The sequence below is a fragment of the Barbus barbus genome (assembly GCF_936440315.1).
Source record: "Barbus barbus genome assembly, chromosome: 32".
Lineage (NCBI taxonomy): Eukaryota > Metazoa > Chordata > Actinopteri > Cypriniformes > Cyprinidae > Barbus > Barbus barbus.
In genome coordinates this window covers 8,368,267-8,385,083 of record NC_136760.1, presented here as the reverse complement: position 1 = coordinate 8,385,083, position 16,817 = coordinate 8,368,267, and the positions used below count along the sequence as shown (strand labels likewise).

At 37.7% G+C, this 16,817-nt stretch overlaps 1 protein-coding gene across 1 annotated transcript; it reads right to left on the bottom strand.

Annotated features, from left to right (window-relative positions):
* Positions 1-4,638: 4,638 nt before the first annotated feature.
* Positions 4,639-15,735, bottom strand: LOC306852362 (uncharacterized protein; the record flags this gene model as incomplete). Its single annotated transcript, XM_079389105.1, has 8 exons — positions 4,639-4,882; positions 5,323-5,953; positions 6,251-6,315; positions 7,164-7,304; positions 12,019-12,675; positions 13,235-13,291; positions 13,953-14,037; positions 15,713-15,735. The coding sequence occupies 4 exons, from the start codon at positions 15,733-15,735 to the stop codon at positions 12,022-12,024; spliced, it is 819 nt and encodes a 272-aa protein (XP_079245231.1). The 3' UTR covers positions 4,639-4,882; positions 5,323-5,953; positions 6,251-6,315; positions 7,164-7,304; positions 12,019-12,021.
* Between the last annotated feature and the right edge of the window lie 1,082 nt (positions 15,736-16,817).

Below are 16,817 nucleotides of genomic sequence, written 5' to 3'. Positions count from 1 at the left end.
TTCTTTCTGAAGACCTGGCACACGTCATCTTCACTGATTTGAATTGTAGGTGTGGGGGAGAGGGGGGTTGCTGGAGGTGTTAATGGTTGTGTGGAGAGGTGTTCAGGGAGGGTGTGGGTTGTTTTTTCAAACCTACAGTAAAAGACATTCAAATTGTCTGCCAGTTGTTGATTGCCAGAGTCATTTTGGAGCAGTCTTTCTCAGCCATGTTTCTATACATTATATATGCCAGCAGCTGATGACACATGCTATTATGGCCCAACAAAATCCAAACATTGACCATATTTTACTGTCCCAACCTGCTTTTATGGACCCACGATAGACAGTATAATCAACCACTCTGCTTTCTTCTCATTCGGCACAGCCTTTATCGCCCATGTTAATCTATTACTGACCTATTATCAAATATCTTCCTAGAAAACAAAACATTTTCTTCTTACATTATGTGAATTCTTTTGACAAAATCTTTATATAATCACACCTGGTAACAGGTCTATTATATTAGCCTCAAGCTACACATAAAAATTTATGAGATTAATACTGTTTTTCTCCCAAAAACCTCACTTTAAAACACCATCTAGTGTTTGTAATATCTTCCGATTGCAATCTAAAGTGGACTTTGATCATATGAGGTAGAAATTATTTGTGACTTTCCATATTCGGCTAAATGTTGCATCTGCTTAGCATTTCTCATATTAACATCTTTAATCTTTAATCATCTTTCGGATGAGACGTTAAACCGAGGTCCTGACTCTCTGTGGTCATTAAAAATCCCAGAGTAGAGTAGAGGTGTGACCTCGGCATCCTGGCCAAATTTCCCCATTGGTCTCTGACCATCATGGCCTCCTAATCATCCCCTTACACTGATTGGCTTCATCACTCTGTCTCCTCTCCACCAGTAAGCTGGTGTGTGGTGGGCGTTCTGGCGCACTATGGCTGCCGTCGCATCATCCAGGTGGATGCTGCACACTGGTGGTGGACAAGGAGACACCACCCTTCACAATGTAGAGCGCTTTGAGTGCTTAGAAAAGCGCTATATAAATGTAATGAATTATTATTATTATTATTATCTTTATTCATTTAAAAAAATACCTCAGAATGCATGCAAAACACATACAAACCATATATTGTCATAATCCTTTATTTATTGACTACATAGTTCACCTACAGAATTGTTATCTGTTACAGAAGGGTGGGAGGGAGTTATGACACGTAAGGTGAGTGACAGATCTGCAGCAAATTATCTGTCTGTGAGTAAAGTCATGTGACCCGAAACAGACAGCATTATACGTTACTTCCTGCTCATAATTTAGTGGAATATTAATAGAAATGACAATTCATTCAAATATGGAGTAAACATTTGGCAATCCATTCATGTTTATCCAAATATGCATACTTTTGAACTAATGGACATTGCTTAGTAAATCCCTGTGATCACAAAAGAACGGGGGCAAACGCAGTCTCGTTATTTCATTTGAAATATCAATAAATATTATACCGTTTGATTTCACATGTTTGGTATCTCCTGACAGGATTTACTGTCACTGTGACTGTTTTAATCATAAACAGTGGTCAAATATCAAAACTAGAGTACTAAATCATTCTAATAATATACAGTAGCTTGTCAAGACCAGATAAGATTATCATGGTAGCAGATAATCAACAACAACAACCAGGACCACTGACAACCTTCGAAAGTTAACTAGTTATCTACATTATCTACATAGACAATGTGTTGTTCTTCATGACACTTTATAGCATATTACATGAAAAGGTGCTTGGTAGTATGGTGGATTTGTATTAGATAGATAGATAGATAGATAGATAGATAGATAGATAGATAGATAGATAGATAGATAGACAGATAGATAGCGACATCAAACTAAATGATAGGAGCAATGGAAGCTTGCATTCCACAAAATGCTGTATTCCAGCCATGATCGTACATGGTGTGTACAGCATTAAACTATCCTGTTATGGACCCAAATGCACATTTATGGTAAGAGGTTTTTATGGCTGGGACTGTGCATTGAATTCAAACTGGGGGAGTTTCTAAAACAACAGCAGCCACATCACGGTCACTGCTGCTGGAGTCACTAAAAGGCTTCTTTATATAGGTACAAAAAACGATCAGCCTCTAATTGTCTTACTGTCAGCCTCTGCTTTTCCACAACAGACTGAAGTCCTGAGTGTAGAATGCACTTGCTTTCAGCTGAAAAATAGAAAATACTGCAAAATACCTCAAACTTCTTAACACACAGGCCATCTCAGATTGCCTTTAACCAATGCACAAATCATAAAAAAGTAATAATAACTAATAATAACTTTGTCTTTGCCTAAGATTGTGTGGGCAAGACAGACATTTGGGCAGCCTCAGTCCACATGCACATGCCTAGATTTGGCTTGATCAGATTGGAGCAGCCCTATTCCATATTATCTTGCTGTTTCTGTATGTAATGTAAATGTAAATGTAATGTAAATGTTTCTTGAAGTGTATTAATGAAATCCTCAATATCATGCAATTGATCTAAATATTAGCAAGGATGTGGTTCAGCTGTACGCATGATGATGACATCTCTTGAATGCCATATTAATAAAAAATAATAATATAAATACTAATGTTTTGTTTACACTCTTAAAAATAAAGGTGCTTCAAAAGGTTCTTCAAGCGATGCCATCCCAGATAGCAAAATTGCTGTGGCCCAGATCCGCCCCACACTTGACGTTTTCATCTGGCCCACATACCGCGTGGAAGGATGGCACTTGGGCGGTCCGCTCCTGTTTGCCAGATTTGGGCCACAATTAAGCCATAGCAATGCCGCATGTCAGCCGTAAAAGAAACAAATGAAGCAGAACTGGCCCACATCTGGCCCAGACACCAAAATTGCTGTGGCCCAGATCCGGCCCACACTTGACACTTTCATCTGGCCCACATACCGCGTGGAATGATGGCACTTGGGCGGTCCGCTCCTGTTTGCCAGATTTGGGCCACAATTAAGCCATAGCAAAGCCGCATGTCAGCCATAAAAAAAACAAATGAAGCAGAACTGGCCCACATCTGGCCCAGACACCAAAATTGCTGTGGCCCAGATCCGGCCCACACTTGACACTTTCATCTGGCCCACATACCGCGTGGAATGATGGCACTTGGGCGGTCCGCTCCTGTTTGCCAGATTTGGGCCACAATTAAGCCATAGCAAAGCCGCATGTCAGCCATAAAAAAAAAAACGAATGAAGCAGAACTGGCCCAGACACCAAAATTCCTGTGGCCCAGATCCGGCCCACACTTGACACTTTCATCTGGCCCACATACCGCGTGGAATGATGGCACTTGGGCGGTCCGCTCCTGTTTGCCAGATTTGGGCCACAATTAAGCCATAGCAATGCCGCATGTCAGCCGTAAAAGAAACAAATGAAGCAGAACTGGCCCACATCTGGCCCAGACACCAAAATTGCTGTGGCCCAGATCCGGCCCACACTTGACACTTTCATCTGGCCCACATACCGCGTGGAATGATGGCACTTGGGCGGTCCGCTCCTGTTTGCCAGATTTGGGCCACAATTAAGCCATAGCAAAGCCGCATGTCAGCCATAAAAAAATCAAATGAAGCAGAACTGGCCCACATCTGGCCCAGACACCAAAATTGCTGTGGCCCAGATCCGGCCCACACTTGACACTTTCATCTGGCCCACATACCGCGTGGAATGATGGCACTTGGGCGGTCCGCTCCTGTTTGCCAGATTTGGGCCACAATTAAGCCATAGCAAAGCGCATGTCAGCCATAAAAAAAAAACAAATGAAGCAGAACTGGCCCACATCTGGCCCACAGTTTACAGTTCAAAGGGTATGTGGGCCAGATGAGAGTGTCAAGTGTGGGCCGGATCTGGGCCACAGCAATTTTGGTGTCTGGGCCAGATGTGGGCCAGTTCTGCTTCATTTGTTTTGTTTACGGCTGACATGCGGCATTGCTATGGCCTAATTGTGGCCCAAATCTGGCAAACAGGAGCGGACCGCAAGTGCCATCCTTCCACACGGTATGTGGGCCAGATGAAAATGTCAAGTGTGGGCCAGATCTGGGCCACAGCAATTTTGGTGTCTGGGCCAGATGTGGGCCAGTTCTGCTTCATTTGTTTTAGCCACGCGGTATGTGCGGCATTGCTATGGCCTAATTGTGGCCCAAATCTGGCAAACAGGAGCGGACCGCCCAAGTGCCATCATTCCACGCGGTATGTGGGCCAGATGAACATTGTGGCACTTAAGGCAGTCCACTCCTGTTTGCCAGATTTGGGCCACAATTAAGCCATAGCAATGCCACATGTAACCCAACAACAAACCAAATAAACCACACCTGGCCACAGTTGATTTTTATACAAACCCTGGTCTTTCCCAACATTCCTCATGCAGCATGGAATGGTGGCACTTTTGCAATGCACTCCTGTTTGCCAGATCTGCTCCACAAGTAGGCCAGTTGTTCAGCCACGTTAGCCAAGAATTACATAAATAAACCATAACTGTGTGTTTTTGTGTGTGCATGCTGTGCCATATCATTGACACTAAGAGATATAAACTAAAGAGAAATTTAAAAATGCCCCCTTTTTATGTTAAGAGAAGTTACAACAGATGATTTAAACACATTTCTGAAAACATTTGCATTATTTATTAATATTGTCAAAGAACAAAGAACAACCAAGTTTGTTGAAACTTTGCAAGTTTCCATTTTCAAAACTGGAAAGCAATCTAAAAAAAAAAAAAATAGCAATAATAATAAAAACACAAAATGTGTGCATATAAAGCATCTTAGAACTAAAAAAACAAAACAAAACATGTTTCCAGTTGGTCATCCAAAAATCCCATCTGCGTCATCATGGCAATCTTGCAAGCCTTTATTGGATACACACAAAAAAAAAAAAACACTGTTGAATGCTGATTTTACAATAGTGTTTTAATAGCAATAGCACATTAATACTGAATGGGTAAAAAATGGACTGGAACTACCAGTGCATTAAACAGTTTGGTAACTCTAAGGCCTTAATTGTTAACATTAATTAATGTATTAACTAGTATTAACTAACATGAACTGCATTATTTATTAAGCTTTTTTAATGTTACAGTCATTCACTGTTTGTTCATGTTAGTTCACAGTGCATTAACTAATGTTAACAAATACAACTTTTGATTTGAATAATGCATTAGGGAGCATCACAATGAACATTAACTAAGATTAAGAAATGCTGTAAAAGAATTGTTCATGCCTCATGTCAACTAAAGTAGTTAAAGGGATAGTTCACCCAAAAGTGAAAATTCTGTCAGTAATAACTCACCCTCATGTTGTTCCAACCCCGTAAGACATCCATCCATCTTCGGAACACAAATTAAGATATTTATGATGAAATCTGAGAGCTGGATCACTCCTCCATAGGCTTCTAAGGGATTGAAACTTGCCAGCCCAGAAAACGTATTGAAAACATCGTTAAAATAGTCCAAGTGACTACAGTGGCTCAACCATAAGTTTATCAAGCGACGAGAATACTTTTTGTGCGCAAAAAACAAACAAAAATAACGACTTTATTCCACCATTCATTTTCGGCTGCTTAGTGCTATGCTTATGTAACCTTTTCCCAATTAATGGGTTCAAAAGTAAACCATATACAAACACACCAGCAGTCAAATTGGCATTTAGTTGTAGCAGTTTTTACAAAACAGTTTTATTACAATAAATCACAAACAAGTATTAAAAGAAATAAGAAACATGTCACAATAAAACAAACAACACTAAACCCAGGCAGTACACTGAAGAATAGGTGGGTAAGAAAATAATAAATGCTCTGCAAACCTTAATATTAATATCACTCCATTACCGACTCAGTGAACACCCTCACATCACAGCAATCAAAGTCAATACAACACCACACGTGGACCCACTGGCCCTTCAAGTGCCACCGCCTGGGAAACCTACAAACACAACAAATACCATGTATTACACAATCAATACCTTCCCCTTGATCAAAACTATATTTCTGTACCTCCCAACTCACGTCCAATTGGCAAGGGGAAGGAGGATACAACACATTCAAACACACCATACATACTATTTCCACAAAGTCACAAACCAATAAAACCATACGTCTATACTGCAATATATAAACTCTAAAACCACAGATAACAATCGGTGCCCCGTCCTACAATACAAAAACACACATTAGTCTCTTTAATAAAACACACGCATATATTAACCCGCTAAACAACTACCTTATCTAGTTGCTCATGCTATCCAATGTAACAGTCATCTGCCCTGCTTCTGTGTCGTCAACAAACTGTAACAAAAGAAAGACCCATTACATTTCATCTCTCAAACAATCAGAGTGGAAACCAGTTCACCTACCGCAAGTTCAGCTTCGCCTAATTTAATGTGCATGCTGCTACTTAATCACAACATCCTTTCAGCGCAAACATTCTGTTCAGCTTCACATACCATCCTTCTAATCTGCTCTCTTTAAAGCAGCTTCTCACCTGCTTTATTGCATGATAATTAGTTACATTGCCGTTTCTGATCAGATCACCCCTCATTCTCCCCTGGGTCCTAATGTCCCACTACCACACTTAGTTCAAGTAATTTCACATAGTTTAACTGCGCAGCACATCACACACATGACCAGTGTCGGCCAATAGTGAGCCTGCATGGTAACGTAGAACCCGCAGTTACACTACGTGAACTTGATTGAACCAAGTAGCCAAAAATTAATAGTGGAATAAAGTTGTTGTTTTTGTTTGTTTTTTGCGCATGAAAATGATTCTCATCGCTTGATAAACTTATGGTTGAGCCACTGTAGTCACTTATTTAGACTATTTTAACGATGTTTTCAATACGTTTTCTGGGCGGGCAAGTTTCAATCCCTTAGAAGCCTATGGAGGAGTGATCCAGCTCTCAGATTTCATCATAAATATCTTAATTTGTGTTCCGAAGATGGACGGAAGTCTTACAGGGTTGGAACAACATGAGTAATTACTTACAGAATTTTCATTTTTGGGTGAACTAACCCTTTAACTAATGTTAAAGTTTTACCAATGTTTTAATGTATACCTTGCAGCCAATCAGAATCAAGTATTCAGACAGACCATGGTATTATACACATATAGCAAAAACACAATGTAACTGACTTACAGGTGTCTTGGGACCTCCTCCGTTTCTCCCTTTCTCTTCTCCCTCCGTCTCGGTCACTTGACAGATGAAGCCATTTTTTTATAAATGTTTCAATTTCTTGATCGGTGGCCGCAGCTGTCAGTCTATTGTTTCTGACAGTTCCTAAAAATATATAACATTGTAAATGCAAGGATGGATTAGACAACTTTTGAAAATCTTAGGACACAATTAGCGGGAAGACAAGCATTAGCCAAGTGCATACTTTGCCAGCGCCACTGTAAAGAACATTTTGGCCACGGACAAGGACACTCTTTGTTTCCAGATGCCCAAAATGCACAAGTTTAACCTTTTGTTTAGCAAACCTGGGTGACTAGGAACATAAAATTGTATAGCTATGATTTCTTGTTTCAGAGGAGTTTAAATATGAGCAAACACAAAGGCCAAATTCCCTTAATCATCCATCACTAGGGATGTCAACGATTAATCGACGATCAATTAATTGTCGATAATACATTTAATCGATCATCGATTAAGCAGGTCTTCATGCGCGTGCGTGCTGCTCAACCGCAAAACATGTATAGCGAGCACGCCGGAGTTATGTTTGGGACCATTTTACACCTTAATCATGACTATAAGTTTGCGTGTGCATTCGCAGCCTTTTGTTTTGTGCAAATGTAAGTTGTAATATTGTGTTTATTTTGTGTAGGCCTAACGTATCTATATCTGATATATCTCATATTGGATGCATTTGGTTAAGAATTAACTGTAGTAAAGCATCAGCTTCAGCACGCGCAGCTCAAACGGCAGTGCACGACTAATAATGACTATTGGGACTGTAATATTACATAGCATTATAAAGAGAACAATATTGTAATAAAACATTGTGAATTATTTGGGTTTAGTTGCCGTGTCGCGTTGCTCCAGGAAGAGCACGTCCACAACATGAGTAGTTCTGAATGGCACGTAGTTCAAGTTCACTTGTGCATAAATTTGCGTCATTTTGTGCAGATATAATTTGTAATATTATGTTTATTTTGAATATATCTGATTAATCTCATATAGGATGCGTTTCGTTTAGATAAATAACGTGCTAGCAAAGTGCTCCAGTTTAACGGTAGCAGATTCATTCAGCGCATGCAGTTGTTCCAGGAAGAGCGCGTCCACAACTGTCACACATTCTAAGCGCATATGAGGCGGTGTTGGTGACACATTGTATTAGTAGTTATATTTGATTATTAAATAATTCATTTAATTATCAATCACATCGAAACATTTTACAATCCTACTAGCCCTTTATTTATATGTAAAACCATTATCATTGATTTGGTGCGGAACATAGCGTTTTGAGCAGCATTTGCAGACCCTGTCCAATCAATTAAAGGTGTTACAAAAAATCTGCCAGGAAGAGGACGTGTCTATATTGTCTTAAATTAAGACAATATAGACACGGTGAGGAGGAAAGTTTGATTGGCCAAAAGACTCTCCAAGGATTAGTTGAGTCTTGGGGGTCAGAATGAAAGCATATATCAAACAACCCCTACATTAAATTGCAACTGCTGCGTCTGTGTAGATGAGAGAAGCAAAGTGCACGCACGTTGTGGTAGGCATGGGTATATTGTTAAGGTTTTAATGGTATTACCACTCTTACCGATACTGCTTATCGGTACCGGTACTTTAACAGTATTTTTATCGGTTCTTTTTGTTATATATCTATAAATTACAGAAACATCTGTCTGTCTGTCTGTCTTTTAACTGCATATCTCTCGAACCGTTAGTCCGATGGATTTCAAACTTGACAGGTGTCTTGCTACGGGCACGAGTAAGTGCAGTGCCGAGCTTGACGTTGTTTGGATGAGAAATGCAAAAGATATCGTTAAAAATATCATTTTTAGAAGGTTGTGGTGTAAAAATAAACATTCTGACATAAAGACTCTGTCAACTTAACATAATCCCATAAAACCCCATGGGACCTTTAAGTCAGCTATACTGTTTACTTCTGAATTATATTTTATTCACAGCTTTTCTCAGAGTTCACTGTGTAGCCGGCTCCCTGAATCGTGTTCAGTTTTCCACATTTATTGTATGTCATTATGTCAATATAACTATTTGCTTTCTACTAGGGATGCACGATATTATCGGACTGATATCGAAATCGGCCGATAATGACTTTAAATGTAAATATCGGCATCGGCCTGACATGCAAAATTATGCCGATATGTCTTGCCGATAAGGGGAAGGGGTTAACTCGCATGTGCTCAGGGTGTGCTAGCGATTAGATCTCGTCAGCAATGTGGCTCATTCTTGAAGCAAAGTTTTGTCTGAATGATCAATAGATTGACTGTTTTGGATCACTGCATTTAATGTGTGAAGGCATGTACAGAATGACGCGTTCGGTGTGGGATAGAGTAAACAGTTATAGCACAAGCAGGGGCAGCAGTGACAGCCTCTCCCAGGTCCTAATGCCCGTTCGGTAAGTAGTTTTAATAGTAGGGGCGCAGTTGGCCTACTTCTAATTAAATTAAAAGTAAAATAGCCTACACAAATAACATTTAGACTGTGTTTCTGATTAAATAAAGCAGTAATTGATGTAATAAAATAAGTATGTGTTGATTTAATGGTCAGAAGCTATAGCTTACATGAAAAAAAAAATCACAAACATGACACTTGTAAATTAAATAATTTTATATATACTGATTTATTCATTAATGTGTAACGTTTTATTTTTTAAACAAATCATGAGCTCTAAAAGATTTTCAGAATTTTTACAACTCTTTTGTTTTAGACCATCTACAAATGTTAAATCTTAAAATAAAATATTAGGGTTAACACTGCATCTTTCTGGGGGAAAAAATGCAGCGATTGATATAGTTGATTTATATTTATTTTCAAAGCTTCAATGTACTGTTAAAAAACCTTTATTATTTTTTATTTAATTCTAATAAATAAGTTCTTGTTAAAAACTAACCAAAATTAATCATATTTTGCTTATTTCTGCACAGGAGAGACTTGGTGTTGTTTCCAAACAAAAGGAAATATATCGGTTTCGCCATCGATATCGGCCAAAATGAGTTGGAAAAAATCGGCATATTGAATATCGGCAGAATTCCAATATCGTGCATCCCTACTTTCTACCATGCACAAATAAAAATGTCACTGAACTTTTAATTGTAACAATGAGCACTTAAACACACCAAACCAACAATTACTAAAAACACACACAAAACTGATTTTGCACGGGCACTTGCCATCATTTGTATTAACCTATTTACAAACTGTTTGCTCAAGCGTAGAATTTTCTCGATGTTTACTAAAAACGCACACAAAAACTGATTTTGCACGGTCATTTTGCACTCAATTATGTCACAGAACTTTTGCTGTGTTATTGTAACAATGAGCTCTCAAACACACCAAACCAACAATTACTAAAAACACAAACAAAAACTGATTTTGCACGGGCATTTTGCACTAGTATTAAACAAAGATAAACAATAGATAAAAAATATAAACAATTGAATAAAGATACACATTATATAGGCCTAGTGCTTTAATTTCAGGAAGTTCAACTAACATTACTGTTCAGGTATGGTCTAAAAATTAATTATAATAAAGTAATCAAATATAAAATAACACTGCATAGTTTATCATAGATAGATTAATGCTTATTAAAGCTGAAGTTATTTATTCAAGAGCTGTGAGTGATTTTCTCTTTGCCTTTTGTTGTGATATTCGCCGTAATGGCGCAATCGACAGCATGTTTAATAGAACAAACTCATTTTTATTTGATAAAATTTTATATTCTGACTGTTTGAGTTTTGTTCAAATTAACCATTGGTCATCCAGTGTCATGCAATTAGATCATGATAACTTCCGATAAAACCAGGCATAGCCCTATAGCACCTAACTATCATGGCAAAATGGAACTTTATGGTTTCTATGGTATTTGTATGAAAAACAGTAGCCTAAATACATTATTAAATACGGTAATTATATTCCATTAGTCCTTCAATACATTGTTTACATTAATAATATAATACAATTCAATATGTATATCCCACATTTCATTGTGCAGTTAATATTACTAGGCTAACGTTACAGTAAATCCATGGTAAATGATGTGACTTTGTAGACGGAAAAGCCTTCTAACTGCCTCGTTGCACAGAGTGTTTCTCCTGTTTGTCAGCGCTGTTTCATCTGCCTTTAAACTGGTTTAAATCACTGAGACATTGGTGTTCTTCGCTGAATTCAAGCGCTTCTCACAGGATCTCACAGCACTGTTTAGTGGTCGTGTGATCAAGACCATTCAGCAAGTAAACACATCTGATCTGATAAACGCTGCGCTGCAGTTTGGACTTTGAGCCGAGCGGATACTGTACATGTTCAGTGTGGCGCGAGGTTCAAATGAGTTTTGTTCCGCTTCTGGCGCATAAACATTATCAAACATTTATCAAACTCTTGATATTGTTTTATTGAGAAAAATTATATTGCGATAATTTTCATTATCGTTTTATCGCCCAGACCTAACTGTAAAGTATACTTCTTTTTAGTAAGGGATGGTAATATGCTTCAGCCAGGTTTCAGTCAGGCAGAGTACATCAAAATGATTATCTGTGATCATTTCATTTACAATAACTGCTTTGGGTGCGAGTGATCTAATATTTAGGAGCTCAAGCTTTAAAAATTGTTTTTGTTCGTTTATTTTGCATTTTTCTGGTTTAATCACGGTCAGATTTTTTCTAGATCCTGCATTAAATTTATATTTTGACCTCGCTATTCGGGGAACAGACACAGTCTGTATAGATTGGACAACGCAAGTACTTCTATCTTTTAAGTGGGTAGAACAAAAGTCATCATAGCAGTTATTTGAGAATTGTCTTACTAGTCAGATGGAGCGTAGCGTCCTGAAGATGTTGTCCGACAGGAGTTCCGCTCCGACTCTGCTGGGGTGAAGGCCATCAGCACGGAAAAGCCTAGGACGCTCCCAGAAAAGATTCCAATTATTAACAAAGAGCAGTTTCTGTTCTTTACACCATGACGATAACCATTCGTTTAAAGCAAACAGTCTACTGAACCTTTCGTTTCCTTGTCGATACGTGGGAAGCGGTCCTGACACGATGATCGTCGCCGCGGGCGATGTGCTGCATACCGTCTCGATCAGGCTCCTGTAGTCCCTCTTCAGTGTCTCCGTCTGCCGCAGCTTGATGTCGTTGGCCCCCGCGTGCAGCACGACAGCACCGATGTTCTCGTTGCCCTTCAGGATCGCGGGTATCAGCGCAGAAACATTGAGAACACGAGCACCGGGGAAACAGTGAGTGTGCACTCTACCTTCAGCTGACGTAGCACGGACGTGCCGGACGATGGAGCCTCCGACGATCACAGCATCGTGTTCCGTCTCGCGGAGGGGGGCGAAGCGGTTTCTCGGACGATGGAGCCTCCGACGATCACAGCATCGTGTTCCGTCTCGCGGAGGGGGGCGAAGCGGTTTCGTGTGGAGATGAAGGACATCTGGGAAGATCGCATTCTGGGTGCACAGGGTCTGTGCAGAGAAACACACGGAGTAGAGGTAGACTAACAAATCTAAGATCAGATTCAATCTCTTTTAGTAGTGACACAATGTCATCATGGTCAGAGTTTGAGGCCGAACAAGTAATAATGTTAGTCGAACGATTTTGGAAAATAATCTAAATGTGTTTTTTATTTAAAAATGTATTTTTTTACTTTTTTTTTTTTTACTAATAATGCGATTTAATATACTAGTTTATTAAGCTCTTTATCTTTTTTAATAAATTACTTTTATTATTATTCAATAAAGACAAGCAATACATCATTGTATAATATGGCTGGGAACTGGGAATCTTTAGTCACCTCATGATCATGATTGAGTCACCTCAAAAAATTTTTTTGATGGAATTACATACTGTATGTATTTATAAGAACTGTTTAAAAAAAATAATTACACTTTAAAAAATAAGTTTTACACTTTAAATTACACTTTTAAATTGTAGCTTATATAAACGAAAAAAACTAACAAAACAAAAAACAATTTCCTTGATACTTTTTTATTTTGTACCACATGAAATGTATCAGCAGCTTACCTTAATGGTGACAGTGAACTCTAAACTGTAGGCTATTTTATTCCCACCAGCAGTTTTCTGTAGCAAATCACATTGACGTGTTATTAAGGTGAAAAACATCCTGACTCAAAACATTAAATGAAAAAAAACCAAAAAAAAGCAGGCAAACTAATTTTAAAATTACTAGGGTATACTAAAAATGTGAAATAGCCTAACTTACATAGAGTAATAATACCTGAACCAACTTGCTCAATAATATCTATTAGGCTATTTTTACTTTGTAATCATCTCATAAAAGCTTTTATTGTAAGAAAAAGCATGTAGTAATTTGTGCATTATTGCTAGTTAACGAAAAATGCTGTCACAAAGTAATAAAACTAGTGCAGTTACTGCAGTATTACTGTATGCCCAATGTATAAACATGAATGAAAAATTACACTATAGGCTATTATATATACATTTTTCATTGTTGTGCCAAAATAAGACAGGAGTTAAATACTTTCACCGTGCAGAACTGACTGAAGGTTGGCAAGATCGGAGCAACATGAGCAAATCTAAATGTATTGGCGCGCAGTTCAATCGATACTTGTTCATTTCGCATTCGATAACCATAATAGATCTAGCTTAGAGCTAAACTGCCAAAATAATGTTACTTCGAAATTAGAAGTTATTCCATTAACTCATACAACATGGATATAACGAAGCAATCGCTAAGAAAATATAAATGTATCGATCTTACCTTGATTGTTTGTTTGCAGTATTCGTCCTCCCTCCAACTGACAATCTGACCTTTTGGTTTCGAGCGCCTTTTTCGCGCTTTACGGCTATGTTTAAAATTAAAGGGCCGAATCAGTTAGATTTTTTTTTTTCAAAGACAACTTCAAATGCAGTAAATATTTTGTTATAAACAAAATAGAGATCGTATCTCTAATAAATAAGTAAGCTGAAGCAAAAAAAATTGACAATTTTTTCATGAATGCAGGGGGCTGAAAAAGTTAATTATCAAAATAATAATATTTTCTCACAAGAGCTTTGTCGTTCATTTAATCGTATTTCATCAATTATAATGTCAATTAAAATTGTATATTTTTTTATCTTTAAGAAAGATTATTTATAGCCAAAAAATGACAGTTGTATAAATGTAAATTATATTAAGCCAGAAATGTGGCCTTGAGACACACGCAATTCAACCAGTTCACAGGCTGTACGCCACGCCGTGTATTTCTCACATTGAAAAGGCAATGCTTATAGTCCTATTCTCCACAACAAATCCAGTACATTTGTTATAAAAATAGCCAAATAATAAGAAATATCTTGATTGACTAATTTGTCATAATTTTAACTCATCTTGAGGCCTCATTGGAAGTGTATCCGTGTCTGCTCTAGAAGTTAGGCCTATATGACACTGCTAGCAAGATAAGCAAGGTTTCACCGAGTAGGCTACAACATGTTCCTGGCTCAACATCTTTATTGATCCTGGAACAGCATTCATCGACCAATTAGAATTGAAGTTTGAAGTTATGCCAAGTTTAGGCTTTCAACCATGCTTCTAGATCAGTGTTATTATCAGAAGAACCATTTTTGGTTCCACAAAGAAACATTCTGTCAAAGGTTCTTTAAAGAACCATCTCTTACTTTCCTTTTTATAAACTGAAGAACCTTATTTCACCACAAAGAACCTTTTGTGAAAAAGAAATGTTCTTCAGATGTTAAAGGTTCTTCATGGAACCATTTAGACAAAAAGGTTCTTCTATAGCCTCGTGAAGTACCTTTATTTTTAAGAGTGTATATAGTGGAATAAATACTACAGAACTGTTGTCTTTTAAGTTGGCATAAACTGTCCATTTACATTATTGTGAACAATTAATCCATGCATATGTTTACTTTCTTAATCCCCCCCACACACTTTTCTTTTCTTTTCTTTTTTTGGAATGGTTAGTCAAAATGTTGTGATTCTTTCTGGTGACATACTGTATGCAGGACGTCTCCAATCATTTAATCCACTTAAACCCCATCCCTGCAAGCTCGTGTTCATCTCCCTGCATTGTTTAATGAAATGCCCACATCTTAAAATCCCTTCAAGGACCAATTCCCCGCCTTACATTTTTATTTTCCAATAATCGAGTACATTTGAATTTGTGTCCCAGGTCGGAAGAAAATGTTTCTAGGAATTTTAAATTTGCCTTTCATTGACAAAATATGCTGGCTTGGCCCACATGCCCAAAAACATTTTTCCACCTGGCCCAGTTGTTAGTCAAGTTCAATAGCTCAGACCTACGTAGTGTGGTCTTTTTAAACCAACAACACTGCAATCTGATAAATCACACCCACTCTCAGACCATTCAGAAGCACATAGGTTGACTTTTTAATTTTTTTTAATATGCTGTCACACAATATTTGCCACAGGCAGGACATCAGCTGTCTCAGCTGTGATATCTTGCTTTGTCTGCGAGAGCAGAAAAATGGCGTACTGTTGGGTCAGACAGGATGACATAGCACCCAGTCTTGTCCATCTGCACCATCTTCGTCTGCGATTCAACCCATGACAGTGCTCTGAATCGCCCAGCATGCACATACAGGCACAGAGAGAGAGACTGAATGCTTGTAAGATCCATAGATTTATGTTTACAGATTCATAGAAATGTCTGTTTAAAATCTAAATGATTCCTAGGATGGGTTAGTAATTAAATGGTTACTTCACCCAGAAATTAAATGTCCCCCCTTTCCCATCCACGCCCAATTATATTAGTACCACTAATGTATATGTATTTAAATTACAGCTTGAAACTTGTTTTATATTGCTTTTAACCATTAACTGACTGTTTTATGTGTCTTAGTGTGTTGTGGTTTATGTTATTGTACAAGTTATGTAAGGCACATTGGTCAACATGCTGTTTTAATTGTGCCATACAAATAAAGTGAAATTGACATTGAGAGTGGGCAAAATATAATTTTAATTATTCAAAGTGACCTTAAAGGTACAATTCACACAAAAATGAAAATGTTCTATCATCATGTTGTTATTTTAAAAAAATGTTGGTAACCAAAAAGTTTAGGTGCCCATTTAAAAAGCACAGTAACATTTTTCAAAATATCTTCTTTTATTCATTTTTGAGTTAATTATCTCTTCTACTGAGATTTGCTAAAATGCACAAATAGATGTATGAATTATTGACATAATTATCTCTGTCTGTAATGAGGGCATCTAATCAGCTGTCAGAACTTTCATTAAACTACTTTGGGTCATTACAGACATGTCCTTGAAGGAATCTTTTGTTTTATTTTATTGAGGGTAAGGGACAGGACTTGGAGCAATACTTAAATGATATGCAAAACCTAATTAGTAATGCAAAACCTAATTAGGATTTTAAATAAACTGGGGTAGAGATTTTATAACTGGGACTTCAGAGTAAAATGAGGTCTTTTGGCATTTTCTATTTGTCAAAGCTTTTTTTTCTAATCCGTGCTTCCTTTTCCTCACTATAATTTTTATTTGCATTAAATCTCTGAAAAGTTGGGATTAAAAATTCTTAAAGGTTCACTGAAATGTTATCTGCTTGTTGAATAAGCCATTACATTGTATTTGAATATGCACATTTATAAT